Source organism: Erpetoichthys calabaricus, chromosome 7 (genome assembly GCF_900747795.2).
Source record: "Erpetoichthys calabaricus chromosome 7, fErpCal1.3, whole genome shotgun sequence".
NCBI lineage: Eukaryota > Metazoa > Chordata > Cladistia > Polypteriformes > Polypteridae > Erpetoichthys > Erpetoichthys calabaricus.
The window spans coordinates 27847301-27864784 of NC_041400.2; the positions used below are offsets into that span (position 1 = coordinate 27847301).

Genomic DNA, 17484 nt, shown 5'->3' on the forward strand with positions numbered 1-17484 from the left:
GTAACATAACAAAATGTGGAAAAAGTGATGCGCTGTGAATACTTTCCGGATGCACTGTATATATGCTTTTCTTTAACAGTTTCATTCTTAACTTGTTGCTCATCCAGTATGGAGTTTTGTTAAATTTCCAATGTTTATAAATTCTGAAATGAACTTACCCAGCATTGTATGTAATACAATTGAAAAATTACAACACTGTTAGTCGACAGTTCCCATGCAACAAAGTTTGTTCACTGGTGTGTTACTGTACTGTCATATTGTCATGTGAAAAACGAAAGGATTGTTTTTCCATTGTTATCTTTAAGTTGCAAGTTTGGGAATCTAGTACTATGATGTATTGAACTTACATAAAATTAAATATAAGTGACAATAACAAGTAATAATAGAAAAACAAACACAAGAAAAAAAAACATTTAAACTTAACTAAATAGGAAAAATTAAACACAAAAATTCTGGCATTGTTGTTTTTACACAACATCAATAAAATGAAATTATATCAATTTGCAGCTATAACAGCACCGAACACAAGTGTCTGTTGACTGATAATGCATTTAAGCTGCTCAGAGCTAAAACAAGTTCTGCTCCTGTCTAGTCAGCATTACTGTTTAGATACTAATAAACTGCTTACCTTCACATTTTTGAGTTGCTTCATCCTGCCTGTAGCCAGCAGAACACTTGCACTCATAGGACCCAATTGTATTGAGACAGTTTCCACCTAGGCAAATACCTGAAATAGCCTGGCACTCATTAACATCTGGGAGAAAAGAAGAGGAGATTAAATTATATATCACAATGCTTCAATTCAGATATCAACTCAAACGACCAACATCAGTCTCAATTTATGCGTTTGAGTAACTCAAAAACTTTTTTCCAATAGCACCCAATTCTTAGTGCTTAACTTTCTGGCATAGTATTTGTCATACTAAATTGATCAAAATTCAACCTTTTGTTATTTACATTGCATCTATGACACTCAAGCTAAGACCACTGTCATTCATAAACTAGTGTCTAAAGCTGAAGTAGTAGTCCTGGATCCAGCTAAGCTAATTACAGTAGACCTCTTTCTACAGTATGTACTTGAGTTATCTATTTCCCAAACTTTATGAAGAATGTCAGTTCTGATCATGTCATGGTAACATCAAAGCTGTGTATATATTAATGCACTAGCAGGACTAGGAAGCCTAGACTGTCTCTTCAGCTGAGGCTGTAAAAGCTAATCTGCTTAAGTTATTGAGACAAAACAGAACTGGACTGAGATGATGTCACTAGCTGTAAATCAATTAATAAGAGGCAGCCATTTCCAGATACAGTATATATATTTCTGTCAGTATTTAGTCTTCCAAAAAAATACTTGTCCATAAAAGCTTTTATAATTCAAAAGTAATTTTAAAAGCAGGGCCATTAATAAAGAAAAGAAAATACTTATGAAACATATTAAGATGATTAGGAATGATATAAAAAAGAAGACAATCTAGAATTGCTGTTTTAATAATAATTAAACAAAACTTACAAGAAATTTGTAGTTAGAAAGCCAAATACACTTTATATACAATATGTGACTGTTGATAACAGATTTCTTTTTGCAAATTGCCTGAATAATTTCTATTGCTAGATTGATACCAATTATTCTGCTCTAGAAAAGACAAAAGAAGGCAATGAACAAAATAAAGCATATTCTAGCTACAGCAGAAACTGAAATAACTTTTGATGCTGACAAATCAGAAATAAGATATTTAAAAGCAAACAACGCCCAGGCATCTGATGATGACATCATGCACCTACCCTTACTGTTACGAATTTGCATTGTAATGTATTTGTATTTTGTGTCCTTTCTTTTGGTTAATTTCTCTTTCTTTTGTGTTTCCTTCATTCATTTTTTTTGTTAACAAATCATCTTTTATTAATAACTTATTAATTTTGTTATTTTTCTTTTGTGTTTTGGGTTTGTTGATTTAATTCTCTGTTTAGATTTTCTTTTTTTTGTTTAGAATTTAGGGGATGGGCTAGTCTTATGCACAACTGTGGCATAAGCTATGGCTTGCCCATCCTCTAGCTGCCCTGTTGATTCTTGGGATCTGAGTTCCTCTATCAGCTCAGTACCAGACCAAAGACTTCATCAGTCCTCTCTGGTGATTCATACAAAAATGGCTGTATCATTTTACGCCACAATTTTGTTTTACCATTAAAGTATTTTAATAGCAAAAAAGCATTTTTTTGCTATTAAAAGATGACATGACTGTTCCACTTTAAGTTTGTAGGTGATATCAAGTAGGAACGGCAGATAATGTAGAATTAGCCATATCAGAATTTTGATAGATGAAATCTGATGTAAATAAATGTAAAGTATTACGCATAGGAAGGAAAAATGCTACATTTAAATACATAATGATAGGTCTGAAACAAGAAAGTACTCTTAAAAGGAAAGACCTACAGTAAGAGTTGTAATGGAGTCTTCACTATGTACAGTACATGCAGACAGTGTGACGAAGCTACCATGAAAGCTAATAGGATGTTGGGTTATATAGCCTGGTGTATGAAATACAAGTGAGGCCTTATCTGGCATACTATGTGAAACCTTGGCTTCTATATTACAAATAATAATAGTAACAGGAACACAAATGGAACCAGTTAAGGGTATATTTCACACAAAAAGATATAGACACATACAATAAGTTACCAAGTAGTGTGGTCTAAAGTAGTACTTTTAGGGATCTTCACAACTTGACATAAGGTTATTTTGGAGAAATTAGGAGAAAAGTATGTGTGTGCTTGCTGGATTGAATGGCCTTTTCTTGATAAGACTTCTCTAATATTCTAATAATATTAATGATAATGATACTGTTATTTTCCCTTCATTAAAAACTGTTCAACATTTATATTTAAAGAAATGGCCTTATAATCTTTGTTGGGCTTCATTATCTTTTTTTGGATCCAAGTTGCTATATATTGCCTTTGATTCTTGTAAGTCTAAGCATTATCCTCTGATGAAGACCCCTGGTAGGGGTTGAAAGCTCAGGAATAAAAACTACTTTATGATACGTGATTCATTTTTTCTCCCTTTGTGGATCTCCAGCTGCAAATATGCAAACCGTATCACAGACCTTCTCTTCCATATATATATATATATATATATATATATATATATATATATATAGATATGCACATATAGATATATAGATAGATGTAGATATAGATATGGAAATTAAGTTGAATCACTTACTTACGCATCAACAAAAACACTATTTCTCATTTAATTAAAAGCTGAAATTTGGCAGGATGGTATATCTAGGTCAGTAGATAAGTAGTCTTCACTTCACTTTTTGGCTCTCTCTCATAATGGTTAGCCATCCACTGCTGTAAGTGGGCAGTTACCTAAGCCTCTATATAAGGGCTCTGCAAGCCCAATATAACCACTGTGGCATTGTGTAAGGCTCTCTGTTTCACTGGCTCCTATATCAGTGCATTCCGTACTGAGGACAATTTTGTGTTTTGAGCTTAGGCATTTTGTAATTCTTGAACATTGTAAATTTTGGCCTTTCTGAAATTAGACATTTTGTAGTCCTCATTTTTTGTATTTTTTTTTTGTGCTTATGCATTTTGCAATCTTTTGACTTTTATAATTAATCAGCTGTGAATATCTGCAGGGGTGGCATGGTGGCGCAGTGGGTAGCGCTGCTGCCTCGCAGTTGGGAGACCTGGGGACCTGGGTTCGCTTCCCGGGTCCTCCCTGCGTGGAGTTTGCATGTTCTCCCCGTGTCTGCGTGGGTTTCCTCCGGGCGCTCCGGTTTCCTCCCACAGTCCAAAGACATGCAGGTTAGGTGGATTGGCAATTCTAAATTGGCCCTAGTGTGTGCTTGGTGTGTGGGTGTGTTTGTGTGTGTCCTGCGGTGGGTTGGCACCCTGCCTGGGATTGGTTCCTGCCTTGTGCCCTGTGTTGGCTGGGATTGGCTCCAGCAGACCCCCGTGACCCTGTGTTCGGATTCAGCGGGTTGGAAAATGGATGGATGGATGGAATATCTGCAGGAAGTATCAGAAAATCACGTTATCAAAAAAGGACAAAAACAAAGAATTGATGTTTAACTAGCAAAGTTCAAAACCAAGTTAAATAAACATCATCAATGTAGAACTGGTTAGCAAAAATTTGAAAGTCAAACAATGAAGCCAAAATATTCCTGTTCTGCCTATAATCAAAGAAGCAACAGTAATTTTAAAGTAAAAGACCAGGGGCCTCATGTATAACATCGTGCGTGAATTCACACTATAACATGATATACGGACAAAAGTGAAAATGTTCGTACGCACAAAAAAATCCAGATGCATAAATCTGTATGAACGCCAACTTCCACATTCTTCCGCTACATAAATCCCGGTCAGCGTGAAAAGTAACGCTACAGTCCCGCACCAACTCCTCCCAGAATTATGCCTCTATGAATATGCAAATCAATATAACTAATCCTTAAGCTCAGCCTTATGTGAAAAGACAATGGCAAAAGCACAGGGAAAAATAGAGGAATTTCAGCGGACACCAAGGGGAGACAAGTAAAAATTTTCTATTTGTTGGTTTAAACAGTGATATAATCAACAAAAGGAAGTTGATCGAGTGACATAGTTCACAAAGTTCACAAAGTCGCACAGTGCCCGAAATAAAAAAGAAGCGGTCAGTAATCAAAGTCGCCGTGAAAAGGCAAGTCGTAGCCAACCGTCTGAGTGTCTTATGAAAGCTTATTAGGGTACAGAGAAAAAAAAATAGGCACACAGTGGGAAAAAAGCATGAAATGTCAACTTTAATCTCGAAATTTCCACTTTAATCACGTAGTTTATTTTGTCATTAAAGTAGAACATCATAAACTTCATCTTTAAATAGTTTAATTTACTAGTTTCTCAAATCTCATCATAACTAAAGTAGCACGTTAAATGTTATGTTTTGTATTTGATCTCCTATGTGCACTATGTGCACTACCTGCTTCTTAAGCGGGCTTTCTCTTCCTCCAACAGGACACAGAATCCATTACATTCGTAATATTACAGCTCTCTGAATAATTAAAATACTGCAATGTATATGTGACATCATTTTCATGATGATAGGAGTTAAAGCATGTTATTATACATGGGAACACGGTGGCACAGTGATAGTGACGAGCCGGCGCCCTATCCAGAAATTGGTCTTGCCTCCCGCAAGATGCTTGCTGCGCCATGCGCAACCTTCGATTAAATAATTTATTGCAGCAGTACTGTCTCTTTCAAACGTACTAACCCCCAATTCCTGTCCTTCCTTTTCTTTCTCCAAGTAACCAATCACCACACAATCAGCTCTGTAATAGACATTAAGCCATCTGTAAGCTTAGAATGCCAATTGTTCAAAACTTTTAAGGAACACTGAAAAATCTTCATAGTACATGTTTAATTATTCTGTCCATCTGTATTTCCGCAGTGTCGTGCCTGCCCCAGCAAGAATACAGCGCGAGGCAGGAATAATCGGGGAGCTAGCTCGTCGCTAGCACTGCGACACTGTGTCCTCACATGTTTAATTATTAACAATATAGATTATTTAAATTACGTTAACATTTTATCTGTTTAATGTAATAAACATATTTTGCTGCATTTCATCTTAAAAATGATATTGTCATTATATGTAAATATGTGCTTTATAAAGTTGCGCAGGTTGTGCAATATTATAACTGTATCGCAAGTTTACAGTGAGGTAATTGTACTTGTAAGTACAAACAGTTCTACAAGGAGCACTTGATGGACTGATTGATTGCGTTTATAGTTCTTGGGATGAAACTGTTTCTGAACCACGAGGTCCATACAGGAAAGGCTCTGAAGCGTTTGTAGGATGAGAGCAGTTCAAATTGTGTGCAGTTCAACGTGTGCTTGATGCTGTACACCGATCTCCTTCCGATCAGCTGCTCCGAGTGGTGCAGTGAGAGTAATATGGAAAAAGATGATCTGCTGTGGCAACCCCTAACGGGAGCAGCTGAAAGTAGAATTAGGTGCAGTGAGAGTAACAACGCTAAAGCAGCTTTGGTATTTGGAAAAGTTTGGCCATTCCGTGGACCATTATATTGTTACAGGTTAATTACAATCAGATGCCTTAAACTAATAAACAATATGCGGTTAATTTCAGTGTATTTGATAAGGCCATGTCAGGGATGTCGAGTGGTGCAGTGAGAGTAATATGGAAAAAGATGATCTGCTGTGGCAACCCCTAACGGGAGCAGCTGAAAGTAGAATTAGGTGCAGTGAGAGTAACAACGCTAAAGCAGCTTTGGTATTTGGAAAAGTTTGGCCATTCCGTGGACCATTATATTGTTACAGGTTAATTACAATCAGATGCCTTAAACTAATAAACAATATGCGGTTAATTTCAGTGTATTTGATAAGGCCATGTCAGGGATGTCGAGTGGTGCAGTGAGAGTAATATGGAAAAAGATGATCTGCTGTGGCAAACCCCTAACGGGAGCAGCTGAAAGTAGAATTAGGTGCAGTGAGAGTAACAACGCTAAAGCAGCTTTGGTATTTGGAAAAGTTTGGCCATTCCGTGGACCATTATATTGTTACAGGTTAATTACAATCAGATGCCTTAAACTAATAAACAATATGCGGTTAATTTCAGTGTATTTGATAAGGCCATGTCAGGGATGTCGAGTGGTGCAGTGAGAGTAATATGGAAAAAGATGATCTGCTGTGGCAACCCCTAACGGGAGCAGCTGAAAGTAGAATTAGGTGCAGTGAGAGTAACAACGCTAAAGCAGCTTTGGTATTTGGAAAAGTTTGGCCATTCCGTGGACCATTATATTGTTACAGGTTAATTACAATCAGATGCCTTAAACTAATAAACAATATGCGGTTAATTTCAGTGTATTTGATAAGGCCATGTCAGGGATGTGGATCTAAAAAGAAAGGGAAACCACACTGGAGCAAAAGCACTGCTTTGACACTGAGTTCCGCCAGTTTGCAAAACCAACTAGAGAACTTGCATACGCCAGGGTTGGAGCTACCATGAAAATGTGCGTGGCTTTACGCCAAGTTTAGGTTTTATACATCGCGATTTGAGCGTGGAAACGGGCTTAGGCAACATTTTTGTGCGTATGCACCGTTTATACATGAGGCCCCAGAAGAAGAAACAAAGTCAAAAATCGACAAATTTCTGAACCAGAAGATCAACAATCAAAGTGTCAAAGCCAAAGCAAAACTCTAATTAATATTCAAGGAGATAATGAATAAAAGTCTAAAGCCAGGAAGTCAAACAACAAAGGAAGCACAAGATAAATGCTTTAGGTATTCACAATCTTAAACAACTGGAAAGCAAACAGCGCCGACCTTTATATTCCTTAAGTATAAAAACTCTACTTTCAATGCATTTTTATTTAAAGCCAAAGAAACACTAAACAAAAATTAAATAAAGGAACTGATCATAACAATTCCTTAATGCCTAAAGAACATTTCCCTAAATAGCTAATGCAATTGTGAAGTGAGTTTTCATCAGCAAACTTGGATGTCAGAGTTACCATGCAAACATATTAAATATCTTTCACAATTACAGCATCTCACAAAGAGTTGCCATCATTCATGAAAGTGACAGTAAGCATTGTTGCTAACCACAAAGGCTGGTGAAATGATGATGTGAGTAAATTAACAACTTGTCCACAATCCAAAAATGATGATATTACCATCAAAATGGTAAAAAACAATAATATGAAATACTGATTAAAAATAATGCACCAAAATTATTCCTTATAACAAAATACTATTAATTTCTTCTTTTTACTTATGAAGTTCTTAGCATTTTGATCTGTATTGTATTTTTTGTACTAGGAATCTTCTTCTTTATTGTACAGTAATCCCTCGCTATATCGCGCTTCGCCTTTCGCGGCTTCACTCTATCGCGGATTTTATATGTAAGCATATTTAAATATATATATCACGGATTTTTTGCTGGTTCGCGGATTTCTGCGGACAATGGGTCTTTTTAATTTCTGGTACATGCTTCCTCAGTTGGTTTGCCCCAGTTGATTTCATACAAGGGACGCTATTGGCAGATGGCTGAGAAGCTACCCAACTTACTTTTCTCTCTCTCTCTCTTGCGCTGACTTTCTCTGATCCTGATGTAGGGGGATTGAGCAGGGGGGCTGTTCGCACACCTAGACGATTCGGACGCTCGTCTAAAAATGCTGAAAGATTATCTTCACGTTGCTACCTTCTGTGCAGCTGCTTCGTGAAGCGACATGCTGCACGGTGCTTCGCATACTTAAAAGCTCGAAGGGCACGTATTGATTTTTGCTTGTTTGTTTTTCTCTGTCTCTCTCTCTCTGCTCCTGACGGAGGGGGTGTGAGCTGCCGCCTTCAACAGCTTTGTGCCGCGGTGCTTCGCATACTTAAAAGCCAAACAGCCCTATTGATTTGTTTGCTTTTCTCTATCTCTCTGACATTATCTGCTCCTGACGAGCACTCCTTTGAAGAGGAAGATACTGTATGTTTGCATTCTTTTAATTGTGAGATGGAACTGTCATCTCTGTCTTGTCATGGAGCATAGTTTAAACTTTTGAAAAAGAGACAAATGTTTGTTTGCAGTGTTTGAATAACGTTCCTGTCTCTCTACAACCTCCTGTGTTTCTGCGCAAATCTGTGACCCAAGCATGACAATATAAAAATAACCATATAAACATATGGTTTCTACTTCGCGGATTTTCTTATTTCGCGGGTGGCTCTGGAACGCAACCCCCGCAATGGAGGAGGGATTACTGTATTGTATTTTTAATTACTAAGCATGCTCTTTATTATTTAATTGGAATTTGCTACAGATAACTGAATAATAAACCAATTAAATTAAAAAATCTAGACTCTTTGAAGTCACATTCTTCCTTTTTAACTTTTGCAATATGACCGCAAAACTGAGCAATATAATATATATATGTATATGCATCTTTGCCAATGAAGTCTTTTGAAGGGTACCTCATCCAACAGCTGTAAACTACTAAATAAATCATATTATACAGGTAGACATATTTTACATTTTTTGTTTTTGCTTTTTTCCCAGCTAAGTCTATATATTTTCTATATTATTTCCTGATATTTTTGCTATTTATCTTTGACAGACATAAGTAAATTAATATTCTATTGTGAAACATTATAATTTCCTTCATCATGATTTTATAATGTCCTATGTACTTTAAAGGCTTCATAAAGCTTTTTAATCAAGTTCCTGGCATTGAAATCATAAAAACCAAGTAAATCTAACATTCATGGCTTTCTCATGAACAGCAATGGTGTTCACTGACACCATAAGCAATAAGCTTACAATCAAGTAAAAGAGCTACAATCATGGATGGAAGTACTATACTAGACATATTAGTTTGAACTTTATCGAGTGACAAGAAGTATTCAAAAAAGAAAATGAGGGCAACCTCCAACAGATGTTGCAAGGTTGGAGTATGTCTGATCATGTTTGGCAATTGATGAAAGCTCCCTAAGGTTAGGGCTTAGAGTGAACAGTATACATATTTTTCATTACATTAACTTTATACCTAATGAAAATACATAGCTAACATTTTAACTGTTGTATTTTTTTCAAATAGCATATGTAACCCTGCAATTGCCTCACAGTTCACTGTTTGTTTTTCTATTCATGTGTATCCATCCTGTGCATACAAACGTTCGCCCTACACCTGCTGCCCTAAAACCTCACTGATGTCATGTCCTAAATCTGCACTGACATCAAGGTGCTGTGAGTGGGTGGCTGGACACAAGACTGCAGTCAAGTTCACTATAATCAGAGGATAAATGCAAAGCATCCGTTCATTTATCTGCTTTGCAGTAAGGAGATTGTGGGTTCGCTTCCCGGGTCCTCCCTGTGTGGAGAGCGCTTTGAGTTGTGAGAAGAGCGCTATATAAATGTAAAGAATTATTATTATTATTATTATCAGGGCTATGTATGGTGATGTACCAGATTTTGCTACTACTTATGCCTATTTACTAATCCATAACTTGCCTTTGAATTAGACAGTAATAATTACTCATAACTAAGGCATTTGATAAGGTGCCACATGAGAGGTTGGGCATCAAATTAAAAGAGGTGGGAGTTCAGGGTGATGTTTGTAGATGGGTGCAGAATTGGCTCAGACACAGGAAGCAGAGGGTGATGGTGCGAGGAACCTCATCAGAACTGGCTGATGTTAAGAGTGGTGTTCCACAGGGGTCAGTGCTAGGGCCGCTGCTATTCTTAATATATATAAATGATTTAGATAGTAATGTAAGTAACAAGCTGATTAAGTTTGCAGATGATACCAAGATAGGTGGATTAGCAGATAATTTGGAATCCGTTATATCATTACAGAAGGACCTGGATAGCATACAGGCTTGGGCAGATTTGTGGCAGATGAAATTTAATGTCAGTAAATGTAAAGTATTGCACATTGGAAGTAAAAATGTTAGGTTTGAATACACAATGGGCGGTCGGAAAATCGAGAGTACACCTTATGAGAGGATTTAGGAGTCATAGTGGACTCTAAGCTATCGACTTCCCGACAGTGTTCAGAAGCCATTAAGAAGGCTAACAGAATGTTAGGATATATAGAACGATGTGTGGAGTACAAGTCCAAGGAGGTTATGCTCAACCTTTATAATGCACTGGTGAGGCCTCATCTTGAGTACTGTGTGCAGTTTTGGTCTCCAGGCTACAAAAAGGACATAGCAGCGCTAGAAAAGGTCCAGAGAAGAGCGACTAGGCTGATTCCAAGGCTACAGGGGTTGAATTATGAGGAAAGATTAAAAGAGCTGAGCCTTTACAGTTTAAGCAAAAGAAGATTAAGAGGTGACATGATTGAAGTGTTTAAAATTATGAAGGGAATTAGTGCAGTGGATCGAGACTGTTATTTTAAAATGAGTTCCATCAAGAACACGGGGACACAGTTGGAAACTTGTTAAAGGTAAATTTCGCACAAACATTAGGAAGTTTTTCTTTACACAAAGAACGATAGAAACTGGGAATAAGCTACCAAGTAGTGTGGTAGACAGTAAGACGTTAGGGTCTTTCAAAACTCGACTTGATGATTTCTTGGAAGAAATAAGTGGATAGTACTGGCGAGCTTTGTTGGGCTGAATGGCCTGTTCTCGTCTAGAGTGTTCTAATGTTCTAAGACTACATCACATTCGCTCCCATACCATCTAAATATGTATTTTTAATATTTTTACCACATTTGACACATTTTAATTGTTACAGTGATGATTGTAACATAAACTACATAAATGTAGTGTTTGTTGATTCTATTTCAGTAATTAAGTATGCTGTTTTAGCAGACCTGCTAACTTACCACCTATTCCCAATATCATATATACTGTATGGAGACTAAAATTTTAGGACAGAAGTTAAGGTTGAGGCTAGTGTAGTTAGGGTTTACTGTTAACAACGCGATGAGTTCAGTGAATTTTACGGCATAAGGTCTATGTATGATGTTGTATTATAAGGAAATTAATCTGGCCATTATTTCAACTTCCTCATTCAAATGCACGACTACAACTGATAGCTGATTGATCATTTCACTGTTTTCTCAAAGCAAGCATGATTTGGGTAATTTTCTATTTCTGAACCAATTCCATAAACCTATACAAGTGTTATTAATTTAAGGTTGTTTTTGTCTTGAAAATACTGGAAGAATTTTATGCTTCTTGAGGTGTAACTGGAACTGCAATGGGCCCTTTCTACATCTCTCACCCTGCCTTCACTTGCGCATGCCACTTTTTTTTTTATTTCCTGTACCACCCAATATCCCCTTGCATGCCAGAGTTTGAGTACCGCTGGTCTAGAAAAATGACACAAGCATGCATTGCATCAATTAAGTATTATCTTTGGAAGTCAAAGGTGAAAAATCCTTGTCTACAAGTTATGACTGCCAAAACTAACCTTGACAGGCTCCTGTTCGAATATTGGCTAAGAAGCCACGTCTACAGGGCTGTGGCTGTGGTGCACAAATCTCACAAGGGTGACCCCATGCTCGTCCAACCGTAGCACAGCAGAGAGTCTTGGTGCAGATTACAGCAGTTAGCTGACCCTGGCACATCTCGTTGTTGATGTAAGTAAAGCATGGCCCAGTTCTGTAATCTGCAAAGTAAAGAAAGAACAAAATTATATTTTAGATGGAAAATAAGCAGAAAATGGTAAGCCGAAGTGAACGGTAAAATGGCACTTTATGTGCTTTTCAGATGCATTTATCATCATAATCAACACCTTTCCTGGATATCAGCAGCTTATATAAACACAGCAATGGCAAGCTTGTCAGATTGGTTAACCCAAAAAGTGTATTTTGCCCACAAATTTTCAATTTTTAAGTTCCATCCTATAAATCTAGAGTTTCTGATTTTGTGTATGAAAATTCAAACCTGTTTTAAGTGCAGACTTATTATAGACTTATTATTATGACTAGGTAGAAAAGGCCAGCCTCTAAAGACTAATTTTTTGTAACAAAAGGACTAGGAAAAGAAGTGTTTTTCTTAACGTGAAGTAGAAGAGATTATCAGTAAACAAGCAGCAGACAAGTACAAAATATAAAACAAAAATCATTGCCAGACAATCCTAATAGGCACTGAAAACCCTTGTCCTCACTAAACTTACAAGTCACAGGTTTTATTAGAGAGATTCAAAACTTGTACATTGGGCAGTGTGAAGTGACATTATCTATAATGGCACTGTGATAATGTTACAAGTCACTGCCACATGACATCACATGTCACGTTCACATGTCCAGCAAAATATGTCATTACTATAAACACCACTAGCAGAAAAAAACAGAAAAAATGACGGCACCCACATAAAAATCATTCAACAAAATGGTGTAAGAGAGATGTAACCAGAATGACAAATTTACATAAAATAAAACCAACCATGCAGATAATACAAATAATGATGAAAAAATGTGTTTCATTCTGTCAGTAATAACTATTTACAGTAATCCCTCCTCCATCGCGGGGGTTGCGTTCCAGAGCCACCCGCGAAATAGGAAAATCCGCGAAGTAGAAACCATATGTTTATATGGTTATTTTTAGAATGTCATGCTTGGGTCACAGATTTGCGCAGAAACACAGGAGGTTGTAGAGAGACAGGAACGTTATTCAAACACTGCAAACAAACATTTGTCTCTTTTTCAAAAGTTTAAACTGTGCTCCATGACAAGACAGAGATGACAGTTCTGTCTCACAATTAAAAGAATGCAAACATATCTTCCTTTTCAAAGGAGTGCAAAGCAAGCAGTCAAAAAAAAAATCAATAGGGCTTTTTGGCTTTTAAGTATGCGAAGCACCGCCGGTACAAAGCTGTTGAAGGCGGCAGCTCACACCCCCTCTGTCAGGAGCAGGAAGAGAGAGGAAGAGAGAGAGAGAGATAGAGCGAGATAGAGAGACAGATAAAAAAATCAATACGTGCCCTTTGAGCTTTTAAGTATGCGAAGCTCCGTGCAGCATGTCCTTTCAGGAAGCAGCTGCACACAGCCCCCCTGCTCACACCCCCCTACGTCAGCGCAAGAGAGAGAGAGAGAGAAAGTAAGCTGGATAGCTTCTCAGCCATCTGCCAATAGCGTCCCTTGTATGAAATCAACTGGGCAAACCAACTGAGGAAGCATGCACCAGAAATTAAAAGACCTATTGTCCGCAGAAACCCGCGAAGCAGCGAAAAATCCGCGATATATATTTAAATATGCTTACATATAAAATCCGCGATGGAGTGAAGCCGCGAAAGGCGAAGCGCGATAATGCGAGGGATCACTGTACTGCCTTTTTTATTTAATTTTAATGAATGAATTTAACATTTCTCATCTCTAGGCCATTAAGTATTATTCTGGCCTTGTGCTGGCTTGTTCATATATTACAAATGTGCGTTTTTAAATGTACATATATACATACATATGTATAAATATACATATCACCATTCCTCAAAAAACTCTTTATCTTTGGTGACTTTAACAAATGTGTCATGCCATAATATACACTCAATATTAATTTAATGATGACCATTGCCACTCTTTCACATATTAATCATGTTAATGAGCCCTTTCTTTATATAGGATGCCACTGTATTATTTCATTTGTTGGCTCAGAAGCATAACCTCCTTGCAAGAGCAGCTGTATACATAGAGATAATCAATGGCATACAGTCAATTCTTAAAAGCCACTGGAACCTGACATATTGTTTAAAGGTATAAGTAACATAAAATTGAATCACTTTACACACTGCATTTATTTCTGGGCAAGACAATTGTGTACAAGACATTCCTCTGGGGCTATGGGAAGAAACAAAGAATTGGAAAAATCTGTAAAGATTATTAGGTGCTACAGCATGTGAAAATGATGAAAATAATGCAATTATTTGTCATCTCCAATTATCTTACTTGCTTTGTATGGCATGTAGCAATTTAATATGATCAAGATGTTATTTAAGGCACTATGTAAATAAAATTTACTCTTATCATTAGATTCTCAAATATCGACAGTATTGTCATGTTCTACTTCAGTTTTTTACCTTTATTAATTAAATATAATTTTGCAAATTGTGTTTGAAATGTTTGAACATCAGAATAAAACTAAAGTGACAGACAACAGGATGTATTCATGTCTACAACAGTAAAAACATATGTATCTGCATGTGAATTTATTTCCTCTTTTCACAGCGATTTGCCACTTATTTTCATTCTCTGGCAATACTGTCTCCGTGTTTTAGAAAATACTTTCAATTTCTATTTTTTTCCTTTATAAGGAATTAAAACAATAAATTAGGAAGTCAGAGTCTTAATAGCAGAAGATCTGAAATGAAGCATACAAAGAACATTCCCCACTACCACACTGATTCTGTTATCAGTTTTAATTTTCTCAGTTCATGTCATGGGGCTAAAATAATGAAACACTGTCACCATTCAAAAATGCTTTTCCACCTAAAAAATATGGGTTAGGTGCTTTCTCACTATACATCATTGAGAATATTGTACTTATGCATAGACTGCTTTTCTTTATTCAGTCTGTTTAACTCGCTTTTTTTAACCTACAATCAATCGCACATGCTGCTTGCAAGGATCATAACTGAAAACAAAATGTATAATAGTATACCTCCCATTCTTGATCTCTCCTTTGGCTTCCAGTTTCAGGCTGATTTAATATCCTCCTTCAAATATACTGTAAATAGCAGTGAATGGCCTTTGCACTTGTTTTTATTTTGTTTGTTTTTGCTTTAAAAAATACACTAATGTATATATTCCATACAGAACATCACTATTACAAGATGCAGGCCTGCTTACAAAACTAAAACTAAAATTAAATTTAGAGGAAAATCATTTAGTTACAGAACATATAAAAACTGGAATGATCTGCTTCCAGCTGAATGAATGGCACATCTGCCTCAACATCTAAGTCTAGGAGAAAACATTGTTTGAAGATATCACTGATTTTTTGAATTTTTTTTTAAATAAATTTCAACAATGGTAGATGGTGTTCAACATTCAACAACCTTATTTCACAGTTCTACTTACTCGTCACTGTCAACAAGTGTTGAAAATATTTTTCTTCAAAATACTTGTAGCCAAATATTTGGGTTACGCAATTGACACATTCAAGCACTCTACCACAATGGAGCTAAGCATGGATAAGGAAATAGCAAATAATGTGTTCATCTTTGAGATAAGTATTTGAAAAGTAGCAGCCTGAAGTTCTACTCAATGAAATACTGGGATACTTTACATAATGTGGTGGACGGTTGGGACCCTTGCCCAACCAGGGCGCCTTGATGATGAAAGGACCGGGAGAGAAGCAATACATCCCCCGGAACACAAGAGGGCAGCCCCCCCCTGCATTGCATCAGGGCCATGGACTTGGGACTTGGAAGCTCAACCCTGCTGGGGCCCATGGCCACCACCAGGGGGCGCCTGGACAGTCCCGGAAGTGCTGCCAAAAATTGATCCTGGTGCACCTGGAGCACTTCTGGGTGCCTATGAGGCACTGCCGCCATACTCTGGAGTGCAGCCAGAAGGAGATCAGAGTGCACCTGGGATACTTCCAGGTGTACTATAAAAGAGGCCGCCTCACTTCATTTTGGGAGCCAGAGGGGAAGTGGAGGACAGAGCTTGTGTGGAGCAGTAAAAGTGGCAGGAGAAAGAGAGAAGGGAAAAGGACTGAGCGATATTTGTTTGGTGATTGTGCACTGTATTGTAGAGACAAACATAAAGTAAAAAAAGTGTGTTGCTTAAGAACTTCCAGTTCTTTGTCTGTCTGTGTTTGGGTCAACTTCCACAATGAATATGAATTAATGAGCATATTTTGGGCCAAATGGCCCATTTTCAATCAAAAACAAGCACCAACCTCAAATTATAAAGTTGATTATAAAGTTTACCTTCTCCATCAAATCTTAATGAATGTAAAGGTAAATCTAGTTGCTATTAGATGCCTGTACTGCCCCAAAAAACTGCAGCAAATCAGCAAAAATTCTTCTATTTGCAAATAACAATTAATGCCACTGCTGTTCAATTCCATATTATCCCAAACCAGAAAAAGGCTAATAAGATTAATGTATCTTTTGGCTGCATTATTTCAGAAAGTTTCGAAATTGTTTCTCTGTAAGAATAGCCATGTGAGCAGAGTAACAAAAGGAAGCTACAGTTTTATTTATTTCTAGTTTCTACGTCATCACAAGAATACATAAATTCAATTATTATTACAAAAAGTAATACCAAAAGCATGAAAATAAAAACTGTTGTATTATATGTGTGTCTATAATAACATTGTAATTTGTTCAGTGATGAAAGTCGAGTAATTGGAAAAAAAACGTAATTATAAAAAAAAAATTGGTTTTCACATGTACAGTATATACAGTGGAATGATGAAGTAATCTGTGCTTTTTAGTTTACTTTCTTGCTTCTTGTAAGTTAATGCACACAGTCCATTGTCTATGGGCGGAAATCAGTGTGATTGGAACACATATTTAGTCTCTATTTGCCTCACAGCACAAGACATAGGGGCCCGCTCAAAGAAAACCATCTGTTCTTCATTAGCAAGAAATGCTAGCACTGGCTTTAAAACAAAATGTAACCAGCTCTTTAAGTAGAGTCCCTTGACCACTGTAGTCTGGCACAAGTAATCAGTTAAAACATTAAAATGAAGCTTGCTAAAAATAAGGTTAGGTAAAGCCAAGATAACCCAAATAAAGGTGCGCCTATGAGAATTCTGTTCCAGAGCTGTATTTAAGAAAAGAAAAAGAGCCAGAGGAATTAAATTAGCTTCCATCTGTTTCTTGTAAGTTGCAAGCCTCTTATGCCAATGTAGGACCTATTAAGTAATTCAGGGTTATTACGGATCCTGTAGAACCGAGTTGGCATTACCCTCTTTAATTTGGCAAGGCAAACCAGACTTTAATGTCAGGTAAAGGCATGCAAACTGGAAGCTCAAAACCCTTACCAAAGCCAAAGTCAATTCCTCAAGAAACTGTAAGAAATACTTTCTGTGCAGAGAACT

The 17484-nt window shown here is 37.0% G+C and overlaps 1 protein-coding gene across 1 annotated transcript in view; it reads right to left on the bottom strand.

The window, feature by feature from the left end:
* fbn2a (fibrillin 2a) overlaps nt 1-17484 on the bottom strand; it is a 133065-nt gene that overhangs the window by 94958 nt on the left and 20623 nt on the right. Inside the window, exons 6-7 of the mRNA XM_051929952.1 lie at nt 11903-12100; nt 629-754 (exon numbers count right to left, since the gene is read on the bottom strand). Of these exons, the coding sequence (XP_051785912.1) occupies nt 629-754; nt 11903-12100 (324 nt within the window). The remainder of the gene's footprint in view (nt 1-628; nt 755-11902; nt 12101-17484) is intronic.